Source organism: Athene cunicularia (assembly GCF_003259725.1).
Source record: "Athene cunicularia isolate RWA chromosome 5 unlocalized genomic scaffold, athCun1 chr5_part3, whole genome shotgun sequence".
Taxonomy (NCBI): domain Eukaryota; kingdom Metazoa; phylum Chordata; class Aves; order Strigiformes; family Strigidae; genus Athene; species Athene cunicularia.
In genome coordinates, this window is record NW_020799103.1 from 9,663,533 (window position 1) to 9,682,316 (window position 18,784).

The 18,784-nt window shown below is 48.5% G+C and overlaps 1 protein-coding gene across 4 annotated transcripts; it reads right to left on the reverse strand.

The window, feature by feature from the left end:
* Positions 1–279: 279 nt before the first annotated feature.
* Positions 280–17,997, reverse strand: RAB3IL1 (RAB3A interacting protein like 1). Of its 4 annotated transcripts, XM_026850817.1 has the most exons (12): positions 17,155–17,997; positions 14,404–14,638; positions 13,825–13,920; positions 12,213–12,290; positions 11,368–11,583; positions 9,235–9,354; positions 7,765–7,893; positions 7,542–7,654; positions 6,617–6,640; positions 4,636–4,735; positions 3,560–3,626; positions 280–3,165 (listed from the first exon to the last, which is right to left on the reverse strand). In XM_026850817.1, exons 1-12 carry the CDS (start codon positions 17,166–17,168, stop codon positions 3,083–3,085), a joined length of 1,275 nt encoding a protein of 424 aa, XP_026706618.1. In that variant the 5' UTR covers positions 17,169–17,997; the 3' UTR covers positions 280–3,082. The 4 variants fall into 4 exon arrangements, with proteins under 4 accessions (XP_026706618.1, XP_026706619.1, XP_026706620.1 ...); XM_026850818.1 differs by lacking the exon at positions 6,617–6,640; XM_026850819.1 differs by lacking the exon at positions 9,235–9,354 and having other exon boundaries at positions 283–3,165; positions 17,155–17,993.
* Positions 17,998–18,784: the final 787 nt, after the last annotated feature.

Genomic DNA, 18,784 nt, shown 5'->3' on the forward strand with positions numbered 1-18,784 from the left:
GAGAAGAGAAACATTCACTCTACACCACTTAAGGGCCCACTGGTAATGGCAGTTTCTGAAAGGTTCCCACCACAGTTCTGTTTCCACCTGCTGATAGGAAAAGCAGGAGACTGCTCAGCCCTGCAAAGAAAAAGGAGGATGATCCTCGAATTAACCAGCCTTTGGGACTGCCAGCATATCCCATGCAATGCTTCAAATCAGTAAACTGAACCAGACCACAACTGAGCAGGGAGAAACCTCAGCCTTCCTCAGCAAGAGCCACACGGGCCTGCCTTATCGCAACAAATAACCGTGATAAAACTATTTGCTACCAGAACACTGTCACTTAGTTCCCTGGTGAAGTCAGGGAGCAGTAAGCTACAGGAGGGGCAGGCTGATGAAGAAAAGGCATTAAAACCCCAGTCCCTCAGGGCACACAGTGGGAGGAGAAGCACAGAGAACAGTGCCAGCCAAACTTGATTTTTCTCTTGGCTACTGAGCACACACTCCCCAACCACCCCAACCCTAGCACTGCAATCAGACCTTTGAAGAGGTTAATAGCAAATGTTTATTTTCCTTTATTAAAGAGCAGGTCGCAACCATCCCGCTGTTAACAGAGTGACTTCATATTCATTCACAAATTGTTCTCTGCTTTGTTTTAAATGTAAGATAACCTTATACAATGCATTTCTCTAATTCCTTTCATCTCAAAGTGCTTTACAAAGTGACACCGGGGGAAAAAAAATCCCACAAACCAAAATATCTCCTACATAGAGAGATCATCTCATTCCCAGTGCTGCGATGCAGCCACGTCTGTTGTGCAATGTAGCAGCTAATGGCACAGGATGACATGTAGAGATCAAAAGGTCAGGGAGAACAGATACAAGGAGAAACTGTCAGGGATAGAATTTACCTGAGCTGAAATCTGCATCTGGGGAAAGACATTTCTATTTTCTCCTCTGGAAGTTGATGTCAAATTGCCACAAGTCTGCAGACACCAAATAGATGCAGGTTGATCACTAGCTCAAGAGCCAACCACTCTTACCCAAAGACGTATTTTGCAGGCTTTTACTCCATATTTGAAACATATTCCTTTCATGCAGAGCAGCAGATGTACACACTTGTCTCGCTAGGGGAAGCGAAAGCAGAACTGGAGTGTTACAACTCAAAACTTGCAGGTCAGCCCTTTCTGAGCTGAAGGCGGATTCAAGGCTGATATGTATTGTCAGGAACGTGTTCTTCCAGCTCTGGGAATGACAATTCATGCCTCACATAGCTACTAACCCTTAGTAAACAATACTATATGCCACTATAGCTATAAGGAAAAGAGTCCCCCAAGGAGCAGCTCAGAAGTGTACTCTTAAGTGTGCTTAGTGATGGGAAAGCTCATGGGGGGTCTTCCACAGAAGGTTCTCAGATCTGCCGTGAAGCTGTCCTTGTATTATGTTCTAAACCAAAAACTTCTGTCTCCCCCATCTATTCTTCCCTCCCTTGGACAAAAATCCAGCAGCTCAGTTAATTTTCCTTCACTGAAGATTTGTGATTTGAAGAGTTGCTACTATAGCCTCTCCCAGGAGAGGGTGAAACTTAATGGAGCTGAGGAGGGTGATTTGGTTCTGGGCACCAACTTGCTAAGATGGGAGTTACAGTGATAGGTGACAAACGTCAAAAGTGAAGAAATGCCACATGAGATGAAACCTCCAGGGTGGGTGGTGGCCAAGCTCATTCCACAGTCACTGAAAAAAAAGGCTAAATCGGCTACAAAACACTGTCATGGCTTTAACACAGTTCTGTACAAACAAGCCTGGGCCCAAGTTCAAGCTACAGCAGACCTCTGCTTTCCAACAGCTTTAGGGACATCCTTCCCAGCACATCTCAAGGCATACAGAAACCTCAGCCACATTATCTCTCATGTCTCAAAATTTCCTCATTGGGGATGGCAGCCCAGAAGAAGGTGGGTTTCCCAGCAGATGCACATCTCCAGGTCGGACGTAAGGCTGGGGAGGAAATCTTGGGGCCTCAAGATACTGCCCAGCCTGGGCATGCTCCTTCTGGAGACAAAGAACCCAGCCTGGGACCATGGTTTCTATCTGAAGAGTGGGAACAGTACTGCCCAAAGCTCCCTCAGAACAGGAGCAGCTCAAAGGCATGTTTGCGGGTGAGGTTTGTATCTAAGAGCACCATGGGGCACTTCTGCACTGAGGACTGTCACAGGGCACCACCCACCAAGGTCCGCATCTGCCTGTAACAACTGCAGCAGATTCTCCAGGCCAGGAGAAAACATCCTGCACCAACAGCAGCCAAGCTGGGGCCAGCTGTGAGTTACGCAGCTTCCCTGCTCACTTTCTTCTGCTGAAGGCCCCAGGCACAGAGCTCCGGCCTCTGCTTCGGCTGTTCCCCTGGCCTGGATTACCCAGTGCCAAATCGCAAGCTAAAAACAGAAACAAATCCCTCTTTGTGACTCAAGTTGGCAGAAAGCTTCTCTTGCAGGCTCCTTTAAAAGGAGCAAGGAAGTACTTGGAAACAGGCTGTTCATGGCTCTCCATAAGATTATTTGTGTGCTGCTGGCATTTACAGGGCTGTTAGAGGAGTAAGGGGTCAGCAGGACCTATGTGTACGGCTGGGCACAGCACCCTCTACCCCAAAGAACGAGGGGAACAGATGGACAGACAGCCAGCATCTGTCCTGAAGGAGTTGCTTACAAAGAGAAGGTCCAGGACTCCTGCCTTGCACAGGGACAGCCTCAGACTATGCCAAAGCAGACTGCATATAAAAACAAAAGTTTAAAAAACGAAAAATGGATATACACTGCATATAGGAGACTCCACAGAGGACAGTCTATAAATGGCCACCCCAAAGCAGCCAGGGCCAGCCCAGCTCTGGTGGGGGGTAGCTTGGCAGCTGCATTCCAGTCACAGTTGGAGAAATGGGACAGCTGAAGGTGGAACTTGTGCTTCTTGCTCCTTGATCAGCTTTAGGCAGAGGGAGGGTGGGGAGGGAGTAAGGCCCACTGCAGGAGAGGCACAGCCTTCATCTGTTTGTCAGACTATGTTTGACAAGCCGTTCATACAGGAGCAGTTTCCTTCCATGCTCAGGCCTCTGCTTACATCTCACTGGGATAAAACCCAAGTTTGGCCAGAGACATCTCCCTCCGGAGCCGCATGACCTCCCAGTACATCAGCTCCACTGCAAAGCAAAATGGGTGTGGGGGAGAGAAGGAAAAAAACCACCAAATATCAGTAAGCAAGGCACAGCTGGACACCACCTCATGCTATGCTGTTCTCTCAGTGCAACCCAGCCAGGCTTAGCCCCAAAGAGAGGGGAGCAAACATGCTGGAGGGTCCAGCAAGAGAGCCCCATCAGGTCACCCCTTACCAGCTCCACCCAGGGCAAAGCTCCCAACGAGCTGATGAGCAAGGAATAGGTACATCTCTTCCTCCCAGCTCATGCATTTTTGTCATTTAAGAGTTTCTCAAAGACACAGGGTTCCCCCAAGCTGGCCCCATTTCTCTCACACTGAGTAGGATTTCTTCATTCCTCCCAGCGACCCCCAGAAGGCATCCCCACCATCCCCTCTTACCATCCTGCCTCACCAAGCCCTGCTGGATATAGCGAATGTATGTGAAAAAGTTGCACACCGCTGTGATCTGAAGGAGAGAAGAAAAAAAAAAAAAAAAAAAAAAGTCAGCTACAGAACTGCTTTGCCTGTCACAACATCAAGAGGTTGGCACAGCACCCAGCAGGAGAACTCTTGGTGTCCAGCACCTGAGAAATGGTACCATACACTACCAGACAGAAAGACATAGGAAGAAAGCTGGTTAAAAAAAATAAATAAAAATAATCAAAATTCTGGGTGTCTGCAATCCTGTCCCAAGATATCACACAATCCGTAAGACATACTATGGAAGAAATCCAAACTACTGTAGATTTCAGACATAAGTAAACACTACTTAATGTGGCAGTCCATGACCCTCCTTCAAAGAGCACTGTTCTCCAGTTGAAGGAAAATCTTTGCAGTTAAAGGTTTGTGCAGAAAGCGTGCTTGCAGAAACGTAAAGGTGTTCACAATGCATTATGTGCAAGTGGCAAAAATTAGTCAACTTAAATCCATGCACAAAACCAACTTTTTGTTTCAGAAATAGTCCCATGTTGCAGGATCAGCTCTTCTAACATGTAACTTGGGAAAGAATAAACTTCTACAATTGAATCAGAGCCCCAACAGCAACATTAACAAATCATTCACCTTCTCCCTTCCCTCCGAAGAAAGGACAGCTTGTTCTCACAACCATTTGAGTCACTGATCTGTACTGGAACAGTAACAGGAGCCAGCATTTAAAGAGCAGAAAATTACTGTGTTTTACAAAGGAGAATTAAAAAATAATAATAAAGCAAAACAATCAAAACCTTGTACTAAATCAAACCGTGGAAAGCAAACACACTGAAGACAGGTTATCTGAAGGAACGTAAGGCAGAGCACCAGAGCATTAGGCAGGGCTGGAGACCTGCACTCTAGAGCCAAGACCAAGAGCCACCTTGACTTCAGGAACAAACTCAAGCCCACCAGGTCTCTGACTGGGCTGAGCCAAGAGCTCCTCAATCTCAGGGCTTGGAACAATTCTGGAGGGTCAAGGCACCCTGGGAAGGTGGAAGACTCACCCTGGCCCTGCAGGATGGTGAAATGTAGTAGTAATTCCCAGAATCCCCCAGCATGATTCGGTGCTTGCAGGTCCTGGGGAGACCACTCAGAGCACATTTCCTGCAGACAAAGAAAAAGCACTTCAGCCTTCACCAATCTAGTGGCACAGCGAGCACAGCAATTCAACAACCTCCAGACTATCCCCAAGAGATGCAAGTGGGAGCTTGGAAGCCAGACCTGTGTCAGTCAGCATGAAGAATAAAAAAAAAAAAAGACATGGCTGGTAAGAGCCTTTTGCTCCTAGAAAGATTCCATAAATGGCAAGTTTAGGAGACCTTAGGCTAAATATTAGGAACGATGAATTATTTCATGCCCAAGCAAACCAAGGCTGTACCCGTTTCCCTGGCAGACAGCCCAAGACAAAACCACAGAAAATATTAAAGAGGTGAGGCTGGAGCAGAGTATAACCAGATGACATCTCCCCCATGTTCCAGGCAAGGCTTTTGTTGAAGGAGTTCCGCTCAGGTGTATCAGCCTTCCTGACGGGATGCAAACATACATGCTGGCTGGGGACCAAACCCGGTCTCAAAACAGGTAAATCCAGCACCTGAGAACTTGCTCACACTGAGAACTCAAAACAAGTCACACTGCAGCCTTTATACTAGGCTCCTATTAATTAATTTGGGCCTGATTCAAAATTACTCTAGTTGAAGCCACATGGAGTGACTTTGTACTGACTTCAGGGGGCTTTGGATAAGGCCTGAAGTTCCTAAGAACAAGCCAATCCCTTCTTGGGCAGGCAGAGAAGAAGCTTGACTTCACAACTGTAAGGAGATTTCAGACCAAGTGAAGAAAATCTTTTCAAGACAGCTCAGCTCCCAGGGAGACTACCAAAAGACAATCAGCAAGGGTGCAGCATGCCTTTATTATTTTCTTGACATTTCCTTCTGGTATTTGCAAGATGAATGGTTCCCTGAACTAGCCAGTTGCCCTTCCTTCATCACTACTTAAAGCAGTAAAGCAGAATTTTCTGCTGCATAGAGTCACCACATTCTCCAGAGACTTTGTGCCTGCGTGATGGGAAAAGGGACATCACTCCCCAGATGCCAAAATTTGCTCTGTGGGCCATGGAAGCTGACAGCACACAGGAGTAGATGTTTCAGAGAGCTTCTGAGCATGTCTCTGTGCTTGCTCTCCACTGCTATCAAGACAAGTATTAGCTAAGAGGGGAAGCATGGGCTGTTAAGTGCAGATGCAATGAGAAGTAATCATTGCCCAAATATTAACACAAGTCAAGGAGATTAAATCCTCAGACAGAAGGCACAGGATGACTGATACCTTTGTAAACAAGATATCTTTAAGAGACCCCAAAATTTGAGCATTGCAGTGTACTGGAAAACAGAGAATCCTGCTGGCTGCTCTTGCTTTGGGTGGTACCATGTGGTGTAATCTCAGCTATCACAAACCGTAGCTAGAAGTAACAAACCACAGCATTTGGACACCTGCTCTTCAGCACTCTGCAGACACCAGGGCATTTTGCTGGGTATGCAATCATGAAAGCCAGTTGTCCTTAGCATCTCTGGGCCAACATTTTGCTCTGATGCTGTACAGGCAACATCACACAGTGGCCAGCACAGTCCCAGCCTGTCTAGGCTCCTCAAACTGTTACAGCTCTGCCGTTTGCACAGTGGGGTACAGACAAATAGGTCTGGTAGATCCCAGCTTGGGCAGGGACCCCTTTTTTTTTTTTCCTTTCTGGTCCATAGCACATCCAAAGTTGCCATAAAAATCTGTTTTGCATCCAGAGAACAAACTTGGTTTGGGTTCTTTGTTGCCAATAGCAAGACACCTTACCATCCTGTCTGTGTGGAAAATGAACAGGTTTAAAAAGTTAGCTTAGTTCAGCTCTAGCCTCAAAGCTGCTAAATTGCACTAAGTTAGTAACTTGTTAATGGATTAGAGGTCTTTGATCACTGACTAAACAATAAATACTTCACTTACGTTACAATTTGTGACCGGAACCCACTGTAAAGACACACACACACAAAATAAAAATCAAAAGGAAACTGGTAAGGATAAACACAGGATGGGTTGTAACAGGCCTGATACATACGCACACAACAATTTACCTAGAGATGACAGAAAATACAGAAGAGAGTGGTAGGAAATCTGCATGTGAGAAAGCATTTACTGTTACAGGAACACCTTTGCTAGAAGGTGTTCTGCTTGAAGGTAAAGGCAGGGAAAAACAAAGAGAGCGAGCTCTGACTGAACTTAAATTCAATAGTTGAATAAAATCCCCTATCTTCATCTTGAATATTATGTCGTTCCTGCTAGTGCTCCTCTTCAAGGCAATCTCAAGTTGTCTGTCACATCAGATAGAGTCACACAAGCTCTGAAGCAGCCACAGCCCCAATTCTGCTTGAAAGGTGACAGCATCAGGTGGGGCAGATGACATGCAGCAAGAAGAGATCTCTTCTGACCTAGGCTCAAACCCACGTGGTGCACCAGCAAGGTCAGGAGTGTAAGGTGAAATCAAACCTCACAAGATACAAGAACACGAGATATGCAGCTCTGACTTAACCCATTCACCCTAGGTTATGCACAAACACACCTTCAGAGAACATTAAACAAGTTGCTACCTTAAAGGGAAAAAACCCCACAAACCTCTCCCAGGCCAGGAGCACTAACACATCACCAGGTTATTCCCCAAAACAGTCAAATACAGTACGTCAGCTGAGCTAATTCCTCTTCTCATGTAGAGCTGAGCTGAACTACCACTGGTCATGGGCTCAGAAAACACCCAGCTGAGCCCTCTGAGCTGTTCAACTCAACTGACTATGCAAGGCCTGGCCAAATTCCATTAGATGGTAAAAAAAGATTAGTAGGGAGGAGAGGACAGGACAAGTTAAGAACACTTCCTTACTTTGGCCCACCACACTCTTCTGCTGACACCTTCACCACAGGCAGTGTCTGGGAAGCAACCGGCTCAATGGTGAGTGTGTTCTCCTCCACAGCCACTCTCACCAGCTCTGACAGCTGCAGCAAAAAGGAATGGGCATGGATGTGAATGTCCAGAGGTCACCTCCACCAAAGTGAAACTCTGGTGCTCCCAGATTTTTCAGTTTTTGTCCTTTTCCAGCACTCACCTCCTGCTTAGTGAAGTCCAGACAAGGTCCTACATCTTCTCGATAAATTCTGTCCAGGAAGGAGCAGGATTTATCTAAAGTTGGAGATTCCTTCCAGGCCTGGAACTCAGCAAATAAAATGGAGTCGACCTGCAGCAAGTGTCCAAGAGGAGCAGGAAGAGGGAGAGCAGATGGAGAGAGAGACACCATATCAGAAGGTATCTGTTACTACACAGGTAACCTGACTACAAAACATCTGCTTTGGCATCTAGAAAGGCTCAGACAACACAGAAGTATCTGACAGAAGCCAGCTTGCTCCAAGGATCTCCCACCCATCAGCAGCTGTGTGCCAGAGTGATACAGCCATACTGAGCTTGTTCTGACAGAAACCTGCAGGCACATCTCTCCCCCCGCTTCCTCCAGGCCAGGGCAGCACCACTGCTTTCAGGAAAACCACTACACAACCACCAAACAGACCAAGTGCCCACTCAGCCCATGGCAGGAATGATCAGAGCAGCTGAATAGCACAGCACAGGGGCAATGGCACCCAAGACACAGAGCCATTCTGTAAGGAAAGGATTGCTACGAAAAAGGATGAATTGGAAAGAGTGGTGACACTGGCACAGGTTGCCCCAAGAAGCTGTGGCTGCCCCCTCCCTGGAAGGGTTCAAGGCCAGGTTGGATGGGGCTGGGAGTTGGAACTAGATGATCTTTAAAGTCCCTTCCAACTCAAACCATTCTATGATCTGTAATTAATGAAGAGCCATGAGTTCACAGGGTATGTCATCCTTTAAAAACCACTCCAAGCCCAGAACTCTGGTGTCTGGGGAGTCGCAGCAGCAACAGGAACACTGGGCAGCCACACAGGCTTGCAGAGGCAAGCTGAGTATAGGAAAGGAGGTCCCTCAAAGAGTAGGAAGAGCTTTCTCCATTTTAATGTCTGCTCATTGTCTTTTACAGGTGGGTCCACAAGCACTGTGACTGCTCAGCAGGAAGGGACCCAGAACGGAGCTTGCTCCTACCCCCTGTGCTAGCAGGAAGGTTGCTCCCTCCATCCCTGTTTGGCTTGAAAATACTTCAGTCCTGGAGACTCATTGGGACCTGATGTTTAAAACCCAGATGGATCACTAGTGGAACCACCAACCTGACTGACAGGACATCTCCTGAAAAGGTCAGCAAATCCCGTTAAAGCTGCCAAAAGGAAAAACAAAACTAAAGAAACCCTGCTGAGCAACCCAAAGAACACAGGTGAACAAAGCTGAAAAAAGTGTGGGTTCTAGCACACTCGCTCTACACTATGCAGACTGCTCACCTGGTACCAGGAGACAGCTTCAGAGCCACAAGATGGAAAAACAAATTGAGAAAAACACAAGAACAAAAGAAAACAAAACAAAAAAAGGAGGTTAGCATAAAAGGAAGCTATAACTGAAAGGCTGAAGTGCAAAAGGCAGATGGGTCCCACCCCTCCCCAACACTGTCCGGAAAGGTTACCTGCCGCAAGGATGAGGAAGCATCTGCCCCCAAGGCCTGCCAGCCTGGTTCATAGGTGATGTGGATAGCCTTCCCGGGGATGAGACAAAGGAGCAGGGAGAGGAGAGCGGGTAACCCAGACTTTGAGGGCAGAGGAAGAGACAGACAATGAAGGAAAAGGTTTAGAGAGACAAGCAAGAAAGGGAGGTAAAAAAACATGAGACAAAACAGAAAATCCAAAGAAAGGCTCAAGTCCTCCCCTCCAGGGAATTAAGTGTGCTGCTCAAGACATTACAGGGCCACAAGCCACACTTTTTGACTTCAGCTTGAGGTGCAAAAAGGGAACAGAAATTGTCATTTTTAGGCTCCGTTTAAGACTGTGCACATTTTTTCCACAGAGCACCAAGCACCAACTCTCTGAATGCCAGGTTCTTTTCTATCACCTCTCACATAGGCCACTAAGGAATTTGAGAAACAGAAATGAACAAGTTAATAATTTTATATATTGAGGGAGGCGTGGTTTTTTGTTAAGTCAACCTAGGAAGCTGCAGCCCTGGGATTTTAAGCCACGTGGAAGTTACCTACACAAAAAATGACAGGTCTAGATCTTTAACAAGCAAGTCACAAGAGCTAGCATTTCTCTAAAGATTGTCAAAACGGGATTCACTGAGATTGAGCCAAGAACAGCAAAACGAACTACCCAGTAGGCAAAATTTATCTCTGCTTACTGTAGGAAGGTAAGTCAGTGGTTCACCAAACTGGGCTCTCTGTTTGGAGCTCCTCTGTTCTGACTGGAGGAATGGTTAGCCTTGGGAGAGGTCACAGGACCTTAGATTAAAACCTTCTCTCTTAAAACCTTCCTGGCCTTCAAAGTAGCTTCTAGCTGGCTGCATCTGACGCCAGCTTCCAGCATATCTGGACTGTTCCCTGCTTGACCAAGAGAAAACAGTGCATCAGGCCTTCAGCTACTGAGCTGATTTTTTCCCCTGGCTTTCTTTGTCATAGCCTTTGTTCCCCTCTGCCTGTGAACCGAGTTAAAGATCTTCATCTCTTGTTGCTATTGCTGTCTCAGGACAATGGCTATAGCCAATGTTGCCTGAAGCATTTCATCCAAACCTCTAGCAACAAGAGCACCGTGCAGAAGCTGACAAGGCATATTCATTGAATCCGCTGCCAAAAGCAGACATTGCCAGTGTTGCCAGCACAGTCCTGCTTGGCAAGAGTATTAATTTCACAAGCAGCCCTTCTACGTATGTTCTCACGCAAGCCAAGTGACCAGGTGCCTCAGTCTTCCCTCAACAATTCTTCACAACTGAGGCCAAAGCTCCCAAAAAAAACACTAGGGAGACATATTCCCCCACCACATTCTCATTCATTTTCATTCTTCCTGACTAAGTGCCATAAGCTGCCTCCTTTCTGCTCCTCAGGACAGCTGTGCAAACATCTGGCTAGTGGAAAGTTCCCAGACTGAAAAATCCTGCTAGCAGGAAGAAGTGTTACACCCATGGTCACAGCAGGTAGGTGACTTATCAAAGGATCACAGAAGCAAATTAAACAGGGTTTGAAAGATATCCACAAATACCGTGTAAGCTTCTCTACCCAGTTCCTTCCAGTGAGGAAGGAATTAAGTATAATTAATTAAATATATGCTCTGCAAAGAAGAGGAAGAACAGTGCAGTGCCCAAGAACACAGAACAAGTGACAGTCTACAAGGTGATGGAGGTGTCCTGGTGTCCAAGCTAAACTAGGTAGAGAGAAGAAACAACCACAAATCACCCCAGAGCAGGCAGTGGACTCAAATGCCACAATGCAGGAGAACAACTGGCTCCTGCTCAGCAACTCCTGACATACCCACTCTCAGCACTAGTAACTCCTGGATCTGTCCACACCCTCCAGGGATCCCTCAGCTGCCTCCTCTAGCAGTTGTCCTGACACAGCCTTGAACACTCTTCCCAGAAGAGGAAATCTCCACAAACGGAAACCCTCCGGAGCTTGCCTCAGCACAAATTTAGGGAACAAGCCGCTCTAATGCACAAACAGTTTCTCCCAACACTGAAACCACATTGCTCTCCAGGAAGCCCCATTCCGAAGCCGCACAGCTCCACGCACACGGCGACGGCTCCAAGGCCAGTGCAGTGCACAGCCCTCACCCACCTCCTTGCACTCATGACTGACTGGTTCTGGAGTCACATTCTGGTTGGCAGCTGAGACCATTGCGCTGCTGGTGCTCTTGTTTCGCCCATGGCCCTTCCTGAAGCCAGCTTTAGAAGGGCTCTGGAGCTGAGGGTGCAGCTCCCGGTTTGGAGAGGAAGGCGTGGATGTGATCACCAGTGTCTTCAGAGCCGTTACCTCTGCCTGCAGCATGTCGATCTGAGGAGACAAGGCAAGAATCAACAGCACCTTCAGCACATGCTCAGGTCGAGCTTGCTGCACTCCACCAAACACTAAAGTCACAGGAAACAGCTACAAGCCCAGTCACAAAGAAGCCTCCTCCCCATGCTCCCAGATGCCCACCGTCACCCAGAATTTTAAACAGGGCTAAACAGCAGCTACTCGGGAACCCAACCCTCTGCTCCTCAGTCTGAGCACATTTTGCTCCAGGCTCTTTTTAACCAAATAACCCAGAAGAAATTTCCCTGTCCTCAGGAAGGAACCAGTTGAGCAGCCCTGTGATGCAGCCTTGTCAGGAAATTCCAACTCCCCAGCTCCCTGCTCTAACCATCCCCACAGCCGTGGCAATTAAGCAGCATCTAAGCAGCATGGTTTCCTGGCTGTTCCCCTGGCATCCTTTTCTCAAAGGGCAGCTGGATCAGCAGCAGACTTCAAGGATGCCTCTTTCCCCTCCCTCAGGAGAGGGAACAGAGCAAATGCAGCATCTCAGAGAGAGCAAGCTGCAGGCACTGTACTCTCCTCCAGCCACCAAACAGCACCATGGCCAGGCCGGGCAGGGATGGCACCGACCTAGCACAGAGATCAAGTCGCAGAGTTGCAGTTCTCACCTTCCCCCGTGCCTCCCGCAGCTGCTTCTCTGACGCCGCCTGTTTAGTGTTTGCTTCTCTCACCATCTTGTGCGCTTCCTGGACCAGAGAGAATTTTAGTCTGCCTCTTGCAGCTCCAACTCAAAGCCACCAGGGCAGGCCAAAGTTCTTGCTGTATCACATGCCCTAGGCAAGCAAGCAGGGGACAGACACCACTGCCACATCCAAGGGTTTTACTGTCAGGTGTGAAGAGCCTTCCCCCAGAATTTCCCAGAGAAGGCTCTCAGTGCCAGGGCCTGGAGTCCATCCCCCTTCCAGAAGCATAGCTGGCTAAATGAAAGGGTTTAGCTGGCTGAGTCCAAGGTCACCTCTTCCACTGATACGGGCTGCTGTGAAGAAAGCTAGAAGCAAGGGCCTGACCCTCCTTGTCCTTGGGAATTGCTTTAAAGCTGAGGCTTTAATATTAGCACCCATTTGTGCTACATCACAGCTGTGTCTGTGTCCAGACCAATATCCCTGTGACTCTGACCTTGACTCAGACCCACTGGCTTGGTTTCCTGGCTTGACCCCATTGTCACTACAGACTTTCTGACTGATCACTGGACTGTTCTGCGATTCGTCTGTGGCACAGATCCTGATCCAGAATGCTGCTCCACGTCTTGGCTCCTCACTGATGAGGTCACTGCTCTTGCCTGACTTATTACTGCACTTTGCTCCCAGTTCCCTTGCAGAGCAGCCAACCCTCACTGCTCTGGGCATGGCTGCAGCACAGCAGGAGCTACAGCTCAGGTGGGCTCCAAATGTAGAAGTCAGCTTAAAAGCATCTCATGCAGGAAGAGGGGAGCAGCGTGAGGCCCAGCGGGGGCCTCCCCGCAGCGCTGTCTGGAAGCAATCTGTCTAGGGCCACTAAAGGAAAGGGCAGCCCTCAGCTACAGTATCTCCAAGTTCACTCTGAACCTGGGCAGCCAAATCTCCAGAAGGGGGATGTTCTCTTGGCCCTCACACTCAGCACCAGCCTGTGTTTCAAAGGTACAGATGAGCTCTGGCTTTCCTCACTGCCCACTCAGATCCAGACATTAGATCTGCCAGTAAATGGGGTTTTACCAGGATAGAGCTTGGCAAGAATCACACTACCGAAAAAACACAAACAAACAAAAGGCCTTCTGAGCACTCATTGGAACAGAATATATGACAACATCCAGCCTGTTCCCCCCTCAAGCAATGGCTGACATGAGCCAGGGAATCATCTCTATTACACAGCAGCTACTGTCCAGACTACAGAGAACACAGGAGAGGGACAGGGAGCTAAGCTTAACCCAAGCTACAGGCATCCCCACATTGGTGTTTTCCTACCAGACGTACAGATCATAACTACTGTTCTCCTTATGCCACCCTGCAGCTGCTGGAAGGAGAAAGAAACACAGGCAAGTGCTCCCCAGGAGCAGGTACAAGCCCCTGCTCTGAGGCTCTGCTTGCAGCACTGCCCAGCTCTGCTTCTGAAAGGGGGAAAGAACAACAGAGGAAAAGAGGAAACTGTGGGAGGAGAGAGCTGGAAGTTCAGAGAAAGCCTGTCTTAATGGAGTTGGATGTAAGCTTAGCTTAAGAAATTATGGGAAAAGGAAGAGGGTGTTACCTCAAATAGGCTAGCTGTTAACTCTTCTAGTTCCTGCTCCAGTTGTTCTCTGACTTTTGACAATCTCTCACATTCTTTGTCCTTCAGCTTTAGCTCCTGTGAGGAAATTGTGAGGGATGCATGAGCTCACAGCAGGCCCCAGTAGTGCTGATGTCAACCACAACCTTTCCTCCCCACCACAGCATGGAACCCTGGCCCAAAACTCCTGTCACTAAACTCTGCACCACGCTCCGTGCCACCAAAGGCATCCTTCCACAAGTCATAGCAGGCTTTTCTGGATGGATTTGCTCATTTGTCATTAGCAAGGAGACTCCATACTGAAGCTGCTTTCTGGAGCAGGTTCCCAAGACTAATTTGAATGTTGGCATGGAGGCTTTGGGTCAACCTAGCAACTGACATCCTGCTCCAAAGCACTTTATGGCCACCTAAGCTCAATTTCTCTCCTCTTCTGCCTGCTCCAGGCTGCGGCACAGCCACCTTCAGACCCTCCTCCTCTCAGCACCACTTCCAGGAAAACCCCCACTACTCAAATCTGTGCTGCCATCCTCAGGCAATCTTAGAAACTCAGGCCTGCCTTACCTTTTGTGCTTTGTGCAGCTCTTCCTTCAGGAATTCAGACCCCTTCTCACGGATCTCCACCGAAGAGCTGCGCAGACGTGACACATTGAGCTGCTCAGTGGACTGGGTCTCATCCACACCTCCAGCATCTTGGCATCCAGTCTCTGGCTCCTCCTTGCTGCCTTTGGATGGCATCAGTGGCTTCCAGTGTCCCACAGCTGGTTGCTTCTGGCTGTCTTCCTCAAAACCGGCCTGGCTGTGAGGTACCAGCACAGTGAAACTTTATATGGGGGCAATTCACAGCCTTCCTCTAATATTCACAACGTGTCCACCTCCAGCCTCTCCCAGGCACTGAGGTGAGGCAGGGAGGGTGTATGAAAAGGGCAGGACTGGCTTAGAGGATCTGCTTCATGCCCAGCAGCAGCACCAGCTCCTCTACCCTGCATGCAGGCCCTGACTCCCTGCTTAAGTGCTTCACTCTTTTGGCACAGATTGCTTCCAGACCAGCAACAGAGGAGATGATCTAAAATAAAGACTTTGCAGAAAATCTCCACTCTTATCCTGGGATCTTTAAGAATCACACCAAGTCTAGTTTGAGACGCCCAGACTGCCCTCCTTTTAAGAAGGGCTGGTCTCCCAACAGCAAGTACTCCCTCACAGATAATCCTAAATAGACAAAACTTAGTAGGCGAAGCAATGCTGTTAGTAAATCCTAAGTTTACCCTTCTCAACCAGCATGTCTCAAATACTATTCAGGATAAAGCAGGAGAACTACAGACAGCTGCTCCAGGAACCCCATTCTCACCTGCTTTCAGAGAGAAACAGACTGCAGCTGGCTTGTTTAGGCCTCAGGTATACACCCAGTAGACCTAAGTTCAGAGACACAGCTTCTGCAACTGGAGGAGAGCAGCAAGAAAAAGCGAGTACAGATCTCCCATTCCCTAGCAATACGCAGACCCTAATGCCCTTCACTGCAAACCCAGCCTTCCTCGACCCCTCAGCCCCTGGTTCAGAGGGGAAGGATCTCTTTTTAACCTACTGGTTTCCCACCAAAGTCCTCCACAGGGCTAAGACAGTTTATTTCCACTAGGCTGAGATATTTTTTAGTTTCAGTACATCTCAAGTAGAGATGTACTAGAAAGAAGAAACCAAAAGAGTCACCCAGGACACCATTCCCCAATGCACAGTAGAACTCTGTCAGACTAATACAGACCCTGGAAGAGGCTGATGAATTTAGCAGACTTCGCAGCTGCTGGAGTCTTACGAAAGGAAAATGCAGGCTTGAGTGCCTGCACAACAGAGCACTGCAATCAGTGTTGCCTAGTGCACATGCATCACCCCTTCTTCCTGCACTGAACCGTCCTCCTGTGGTCCCCTGCCATTTGAAGTCAGCGGGAGCATGATCAAGCCATGTACACATGGAGCCTTCTATCATGTCCAGCCACTCAGAAGGACACACACACTGCACTACAGATTAACCTGCTGCCAGTTATCTCTGGGTGACAAGCCTCAAGTTGAGCCATGTTGCTGTCCTCTTCCATGCACAGCACCCATCCCTCCTCCCACACACTGCTTTTGGCTACTGCTTCTTGCCTACTACCTTCTCCTGCAGAGAAGCTATCACCTTCTTTTGGCCAGGTTCACTTTCTCATCTCCCCTCTTCCTAATCTCTGTATTTCCCTCTCCCGAATTTGCCCTTCCTCCTGTATTCTAGCCAGGCCACACTCTGACTCCAGCTCCACACTGCATGACAGAGCAACAGACTGGGCTTATCTTCTCAGCCACATGCAGCTCAAAAGAACCTTGTTCTGCCTCAGCTCACCCAAACACAAAAGGCAGTCAAACCATGACGCCCAGCTACAGACAGCCCTTTTTCTCCTGGGCTATGCCACCTGGAAACAGCATGGTAATACCACCTTTTCTACTTAGACTGTTCCCTTTCTGCCTCCCCCCACCCCTCACCAAGCTGTCCACAAGCAACAGCTGCCCACAGTCATCTCTCAAAGAGGAAAAGAAGCAGCAGCTACCAGCTAATCCAGCTCAGATAGGACAGAAAAGCATGGGCGAAAAGTATGTGGAAAAGCACACGCAGAAAACTCTCTGAAAACCTGGAAGATGAAGGGCACATGCCTTGCCAACTGGATAGCATTTTGACTACAGAACTGGGAATGGGGGACATGCAGTCAGTATCACAGACTCTGCTGGCCTCTCTGTTGAGCAAGAACAAGTGAAAGCACCAGAAGGATGGTCACACAGCAGTGCTAAGGAGGTAGAAAAGGACAGGAATGAACTGGCATCCTGTTGACCTCACCTGGTTTTACTGAAGATCTAGAAGGGGAGGCTTATCCTGGTGATACTACTTAATTTGGAAGTGTGAAAAATAACATGAAAAGGTGTGTTGGCAAAAGGGCAAGAAAACAAAATTAGTTTTGGCCTGAGGAAGAAAGGACAGACAGTACCTCCAAGCAAAGATAATTCATCTTAAGCTACTCAGCATGCTGGGACTGCTTGATAAAAAGCAATATGCACAAACATGGAGGGATACGCCTAGCTGAGCAAGCCATGACCAACAGGAACTCCTGAACTAGACAGGCATCTACAGTTTGAGGTGTGAGAGAGCACGCAAGTGAACTACATAGCGTTCGGAGTGTGCAGTGCCCCCTCCATCCAGTTAGGCTGTTCTATTGGCACATTTGGTTAATTAGAGGAAAGGCAGAACCGCACAAAAGAAATAAAATGGTTAAGAAAGGTCAAGATCAGCCAACCACTTACCTAAACAGTGACATCGCTAACAGGGTGAGGAGGTCTCCAAAGGCTCCAAACACTAAGGAAGGGGAGGGATTAAGCAAGAGAATGACTCAAAGGAAGGAATAAAACCCATCACAGGAAGGTGGGGACTTAACAAAACCAATTCATCCCAGGAATGAGGGGAGGTTCTCTGCAATGGATTTGCCATGGGACACATGCCAAACAGAGAGGACTATTCAACAGTTAAACCATTTCTCAGGTGGCATAGTGGAAAACCTCTCTGCTCTGGACTTTGGAGATTTGACAGAGTAAACTGCAGAGAACACATCTCTCCAGGTATTCCTGCATTAGAGAGGAAACACACCAGAAGGGACCCAGACAGTCCAAGCACCTCCAGCTTCTGTGATCCGAAAGAAACAAAAATCAGAGCAGAGAAAAAGCCAGATTCAAAACCAAGCAGCTGGTAAAAAAAAAATAATTAAGAAACAGCAAGGAAATAGGACATTTCAACAGCCCACGAAACTACTAAGACAGCCAATCTAACCCATACATAACAGGAAGAAAAAAGCCAATGTTGTTTCTTTAAGACTCGCAAGCCCTCAGATGAAAGTTGTTTGTCTTGGGAGACAGGTATTCCAGTGTATTTCCACATGCTATGGAAGAAAACTGGAGGACACAGAGGAATGAAACAGTCCCATCCACACTCCTTAATGCCAAGGGACCTTAAAACCCATCCTGAAAATATCACCCCATTTTCTGTGACGGAATAGCACACTCTCCACGCGGTGCAAACAGAATCCTCATGAAAGCCCCAGTGATGCTGGCTTCTGCCCAATCAAGCCCCAATCTCCAGTGTCCAGCTGGGGCTTTGAAATACACCCCCCCCACACACACCCCCCTTAAGAGACCAAAGGACCACCACATACACTTGCACGCTCCTGCTGTCCCTGCTCTGACTGGTGTCTATCTTCCTCAGAAAAATGTGTCATATCCTCAAGGTCCCACCCTGACACAAGAAATGCAAACTTACACAAAAAAGAACCTAAACAACCCAACACCCCACCACCATCTAAAGCTGGTTTCTGTAGAAAAAGCAAAAAAATGTGCAGGATCCGCACTTTTTCCAGCGGGCCCCAGGAGTTTCCTGCAGTGCTGATCTGACAGGGTTATTTCCCGTCTGAACAGCCGCGTTGGTCTCTCCAGGTTAAACTCTTGCCCTCAGCCTTGCGCACGAGACCTGCCTGTGCCATCCCGATCAGGACAGGAGCCTGACCGCGTTCTGTATTTCTTACGTTTGCCTCAGCAGACAGCAACCACCCACCGTGTCCTGCCTGAGGGCTGCGGGCAGCCGCAGTATCACCTTACTCCGTCTCCTTACCTGACTTCCACACACCCGCACGCACAAACCTCCACCCGCAGAGCCTCAAGACCAGCTGAGCCGCGAGGTTTTGGGCTGCGAGGCCTCAAGGTGTTAACAACAAAGCGAGCAAACCCCACGGAAGCCCAAGGACAGACTCAGCCCGGTGAGACACCCCCGCCCCGCCACAGCGGGGACAGCCCGGCCCGGCCCCCGCGGAGCCGTCAGCTCGGGCCAGGGGGTGAGATCGGGGGGCAAATCCAGGCGCCAGATGCCTCAGGCCCGCAGAGCCCGCCC

Bases quoted from the DNA above. Each gene is read 5' to 3' on its own strand.
- RAB3IL1 (XM_026850817.1), bottom strand. The intron at 7,894-9,234 runs GTAACCTTTCCG...CACTTGCTGCAG, and splicing joins CTTCCTCATCCTTGCGGCAG to GTCGACTCCATTTTATTTGC. The intron at 7,655-7,764 runs GTGAGTGCTGGA...TTTTTGCTGCAG, and splicing joins TGGACTTCACTAAGCAGGAG to CTGTCAGAGCTGGTGAGAGT.